At 34.9% G+C, this 6000-nt stretch overlaps 1 protein-coding gene across 1 annotated transcript; it reads right to left on the bottom strand.

Moving 5' to 3' along the window:
- Positions 1-370: 370 nt before the first annotated feature.
- LOC105124563 (NAC transcription factor 25-like) lies at positions 371-1523 on the bottom strand. The gene is made up of 3 exons (XM_011024630.1): positions 1185-1523; positions 704-960; positions 371-593 (listed from the first exon to the last, which is right to left on the bottom strand). Exons 1-3 carry the CDS (start codon positions 1351-1353, stop codon positions 429-431), a joined length of 591 nt encoding a protein of 196 aa, XP_011022932.1. The 5' UTR covers positions 1354-1523; the 3' UTR covers positions 371-428.
- Between the last annotated feature and the right edge of the window lie 4477 nt (positions 1524-6000).

Here is a 6000-nt window from a genome sequence, read left to right as displayed (position 1 = left end):
GACAAGACACTCGGGCAACATGCAAGAAATTTCTCATGATCAATTTCAATTTTTTTTTTAATTTTTTTTATGTAGCAAAGGATTTCCTCCTAAGTTGATATCCTGGACCCAAATCCATTCGGAGCTGGTTGTAAGAATGAAATTCTCGTCAATGTTCTAGTTTTTGGGTATGCATAAGACCTTATTAAGGATAAATTTAATTTCAATTAGTATGATCATAATTACTTGTTCTATTTTAAAACTGATCGGAAATGCTGAATTTTTATAATGAAAATAAACTAGAATGCCACGAACCGAAGCACTCCACCATATATATAGTTCTCTCTAAGTAAAGATAATAATATTGTTTAATCTAAATTAAAAACATACAAAGATTCACATGTTTATACACATGATTCATTAATATAAGTTGAAACAATATACTGAAACTAATTTGGAAAACTTATATCATCAAGATCATCATCCATTGATAAGAACATCTCATCTAGACATGAAAGTTCAGTCCCGTCGTCATCATCAGTGGTATTGCCGGCGTTTTGGATGCAACTTCCCTCCCTTTCATAGACTCGACACAGGATCCATTGATGACAATCCTATAGATATCAAACAATTAAAGATATATTAGTTGGAGATTACTATTTTATTTCATCAATCTGGCATTTATATTGTATCTTAATTAAAAGAAATTAAGGGTTTTGCTTACTAGTTTTTTCTTTCTCTTGTAAGATGTGCCGCTCAATTTACTGTTGCAAAGATGATATTCCTGCATCATCCAGCTTGTTTCTACACCGTCAGCACCAATGCAATACACAAGGCATTTCTTTAATCCAACCTTCTTACCAGCACTACTAAATATAGGTTCTTCAGTATCTAATGACTTCCAAAACCCATTTTCTGTGACTTGGTTCTCCATCACTCGACTAAAGTAGTACCACTGGTTTCCACTGGACAAAGCCTTGCCTGTTCACTCAAAAAGATAACAGGAACTTAGCTATTTCTTTGAACCAACATGGCAACTTTCTTGCCCCCCTCTCCCCATTTTTCTAGGCAATGGGAAATAACTTTCATTTGAGCTAGAAGCTATATATAATTCATTTTATTTCCCATCTTATTAAAAAAAAAATCCAAGTTGATTTAAAAAAGAAAAAACCAAGATCAAGATATATAGAGATAAAGTGAGTTACCTTCAAGTTGCCAGGGATCATGGGGATAGAGACCAAGATCAGGAATGATGTCAGGGTTGCAAGGTAAGAGTGAGGCCTTGCGATGAAGAAAGTGAAGGACAAGTTCTTCATCGGTTGGGCTGAAAACAAATCCCGGAGGAAGGTTACCACTACAGCCATGATCTCCCATGCCTAAACAAACACAAGCCAAATAAGTTTGGTGTTTTTTTGGGTGAAGTTAGAACGTGGGACAGTGCATGTGGCTAGATATCCCGAGGGCCATAGACCTAGCTATATAATAGTGTTGAGTGAGAAGAGAGACACTGATTGCTGCACTGTGACTCAAGAATTAGTTATGGGCCAAGGGTGGAAAGGCGGCTACAAATGGATTATTTCAAGTCCTTTACATTAAATAATCAATTTCCAGGGCAATCAAAGTGAGTTCGGTATGTTTGGTCATTTTCATCATCAAATGGAAGCATTTAAGTGATGAAATCAATGGATGAGGCACTGCACGTTGTACTCGATCACTTCAGGGGATATTTATTAATTATTAATCGTTGATCTCCAAATGTTTTACCATCCAAAAATATGAGCAGCATGTGACGAAAATGTGATGTAATCACAGAGATTAACTCGGGAGTTTTTTTTTTTTTTGACAAACTGAAGATAGATGAACCAGACCCGAACGTCATGTATCTGTCTCGGAAGAAGATTATTTTCCGTGATAAAAACCTCAAATTTCATTTCCTACAAAAAAAAAAAAAAACCTAATAATAATTAGTAACCGAACTTATTTTTTATGAATAAAATCGGATAAAAAAGAAATCCATGTCTTAATACACTGAGCCAAAAACAATTTTTTTTCTTACTGTTTTAAATTGAGAAATGATGTTTTCTGTCACCCTTTAAGTTGAATATTCTGAAAAAAAGAAATAATCATGCTTTGCCATGTTTCTTACAAAATTTAACTCGAGACTCAGGATCCTTTTGGCTGGATATTGGTTCTTTAAGACCAATTAGCCATTGTAAAAAGCTCCCAGTGGTAAAAGATGTGTTCTAATACACTATGAGTGTAGGATGAGGTAAGCATGCAGTCGAGGTTTGATTCGTTTGGTATATCTTTGTCGTATAAAAGCTAGAGATGAGAATGATTAATTATGTTCGAGCAATAATCATGATGGGGTACTGCTTGCTTGTGTGGCTTTCATCCCCGAAAAAAATAGTAGAAAATAGTAGCTTTAATTCGGTAGTAGACCAACGCTACCTTGACCAATTACAGGGGAGTGACATGACCTTGCTCCGGGGATGCATTATCCCAACACAAATATATATCATACATAAAATGCAAATTTTATCATTATCACCCCTCTTTCTCTTTTTTGAATTATTTTTTAAAGTATTTTTTTATTTGAAAAAATAATAAAATAATATTCTTTTTACATTTTAATTTTTTATATCATATATAAAAAAAATCAAAATCTTATAAGAACACATTCCAACCACAATCTTAGAGATAGCATATACTATTGGGATGTGAAATTTAAATCTCTAAGGGGTCAATTCCTAGCACCGTTTTTTTTAATTATTTTTTTAATATTTTTATATTGTTTTAATGTATTAATATTAAAAAATAAAAAATATATTATTTTAATATATTTTAAAATAAAAATATTTAAAAAAACGACTATTAACACAGTAAAAATTACGCTATCAGCTGTCTCGTTAGTCATCTCAAAGTTTCTTTTATGTGACATTTGTTCACGATTTCTTATATCGTGCCAAGGCTTGACATGTGACAACGATTTCTGCTTTTTTAGTCATGGACGTGTGTTTTTCTCCCGTTGTTGGAAGAATGATTTGGAAACTGTGACTTCTCAGATAATATAATTGGGAACTAAGTTCAACTTGTTCGAAATGCTGGTGTAATAAATAAGTTGATGTCAAAAAAAAAAAAAAAAACCAAAGCAGTATTCCGGAGCTTTGTCCACAAAGGTGAACGATGAATTCATAACCTCCCTCAATTTTTGATAATCACAGCAAATATCAAGGGCTCATTGGCACAGTAAAAGTACGCAAAATGAGTAATCTTATCGTTGACGCAAGATGAGTAATCTTATCATAATCAACAAACACAATCCAAAATAAATTTTTATAGATTAAGGGTTTGATGTCAAGTGGCAACGGTATAAATGTCGGTGGGTAAAGGAGGATAATATGGCTCCAAATATCGGAGCTTGACAACGCCATTCATGTTGCTGATCGAAGACATATAGCTAACTTCGTCCTGTGTCGCGTTGTCCCCGTCACTTCACAGAAAAAGTGACGACCCATTGCTAGATTTCCTTTCTTTATGAAAGTGATTATTAACGTTAGGTTTTCTTTTTTTCCTTTTTTCGAGTTTACCATGTTCATGGGGTGGAAACGGAAGGGGAGAAGGAATGCTTTTGTTTGGATGATTTTAAATCATGGGCAAGAAACCATTCACCTTTCTATTCTGTCCATAAAAAGAAACAAATGGGATGGGAAAAATCATTCATCTAAATATGAACTTGAATCTTTTTCTGCAGGATGTAACTTTACTAGCTAACGCTTGTTACTGATACTCGTTAAACGATACTACACAGGAAAATTACTATCCTTTTAAGACATCTAAAGAACCACCTTGGAGATTGCAGTATTTAACCAAGGAAAGCTATGCTGGTGTTTTAGGTGCCCAACAAGCTTGCTGGCAAAGCTACTTCTAGACATACATGTAATTAATGCCTACACATCTTAAGTGAATGCATGTGTTTAATTCTCTGAATCGCTTGCTTCATCCTAGTTGATGGCAGGGTTATCAAACTCAGATGCCAAACTCTTCTCCCCAATGAAAGCATGGAAGTAGCCCGCCACTGAATATGAAACAGAATCAAGGTTGTATCCTCCCTCCAAGAAAAACACGCAACGGCCACCACAGATCTTTTGCCAGTTGTTTAATATTAGAGGCAAGCATGCATCATGTTCCTGTTGTAAATCAAAGACTTCCTAGTGGATCCAGAACAGGACCATCATACGTGGAAAAATATTCGCAATGCATGCTTTGTTCAGTCTATTCGTTTTAATAGCACAACAACACAGTTTCAAACCTCAGTATGAGAAGTTAAAACTTTGTCAACTATTTAGTTCAACCAAACTTGCTATTTAGAGTTCAAAAAGGCTGTTGAAAGGCTTCACAAACAGTCCCTAAGAACTGCTGCAGGTGCAAGCAATGCATAACATTTAAATTGCAGTAAAACACCAAGATGATTTTATCTTGGATAGCATAGAAAGGAAAAATGAGCAAAATATTCCCATAAGATTTCCACATCACATCATTTTGGGAAACAAATTGTTTTCAGTAAAAGAGGGAAAAGTGTTGCAAAATTATTTCCTTTCGAGGATGTATTGAATTCCATGGGAAGGGTGGCAACTCACCCAGCAGAAGCAAGAAAAATATCTGGCTTGAACCTTTGAGCACTTGGTACAATGACTTCATCAAATACGGTCCTAATGGCAATATCACCTGAGCCTCTTTGTAGAGGCAGATTTAAAGGTGTACCTTCACCATCTCCATGTCCTAGCTCATCAATTTTACAGGTACCTGGATAGCTTCCATCCCTGTGCTCATAAAGAGGAAAATAGGATTTAAGTGCTTAGTGGGCACATTATGCATTTACACTTAGATGCGTGGGTATCCAGCAACAGAAATCCTACTTGAATAATGACATTTGGCACGCGAACTGCAAGAACATGCCACAAGTACACATATCATGCTGCTGGCTAAGTATAACATAGGTCAGTTCATCACATATTTTCCGCTTTTTATCATGTGTTTTGACATGCATATTACTCCCTTGACCTAGAATTATTTGCGTGCCTTACCAATTTGAGATTGAACAAAATGTTTCTCCTGATTTTCTCTCACTTTTAACAATAAATAGCTGTGAATTAGCAAAACTGTTCTTATGATAACTCACAGAAGAATGCATGAAATGTGTGATCCCAAAGTAGTATGAGAATGGACAGACAGAAAGTCAGGACATAGGGAGTAAGAGAACATTAGTTGGTAAACAGAGCAGTATTACAACGACCTCCTGCACAGACAAGATGGCTGGCTTTTATTACTTTAAAGTCTTTAATTTTCCACCTCAAACACAAAGCTAATTACCCAAAGTGAAAAGAAAAACACACACAAATGAGAGGCGAAAAGGGAGAACAAAGGAAAAGAAGATGTTTTTTATATCACATCAGTTTTCCTAGTGGCAAATAAAGTCAAACCTCAATTTTCTCCAAGGGAAGAGGAAATTCAAACCTGAACGATCTCTAACAACCAACAAAGAATGACATTTCATACTTGGTAAGTTCAGATTTTAGGGCACCTTTTATCTTGAAGAATAGGATGTGCTGAAAATTTGGGGAAATAACACATGCATTCATCACTATTCAAAATTCCTACTGTGGTTACCATACATAACCAATATGACAGTTTGGATTTTTGTTGAAGAAACTGGTACACAGTTCATTTTCATAATTGTTTGATTATCTACAGTTCTTCAACAAGGAAACAAAAACTTACTCTGATCATATATTTGCTTGAGATATCCAGTTGACTCGATTTATTTCTTTGCAACATCTGACCTTCTGTATCTGTGTTTAAATATAAAATTCATGCTCCAAATGAGGCGTTATAATTGGTAACATAGGAAGAAGACATTGAGATAATTTAGCAAGATGTCAAAATTGCATGTGACTAGCAAGAGAAAAATGTATCAAGTGCAAAGAAATTATAGCTTACTTGAATATATTTGGATCATCA

Source organism: Populus euphratica, unplaced genomic scaffold (assembly GCF_000495115.2).
Source record: "Populus euphratica unplaced genomic scaffold, PopEup_1.0 scaffold35.1, whole genome shotgun sequence".
NCBI classification, from domain to species: domain Eukaryota; kingdom Viridiplantae; phylum Streptophyta; class Magnoliopsida; order Malpighiales; family Salicaceae; genus Populus; species Populus euphratica.
Note: the sequence above shows the minus strand (reverse complement) of the source record. Positions and strands in the feature narration are given on the sequence as shown.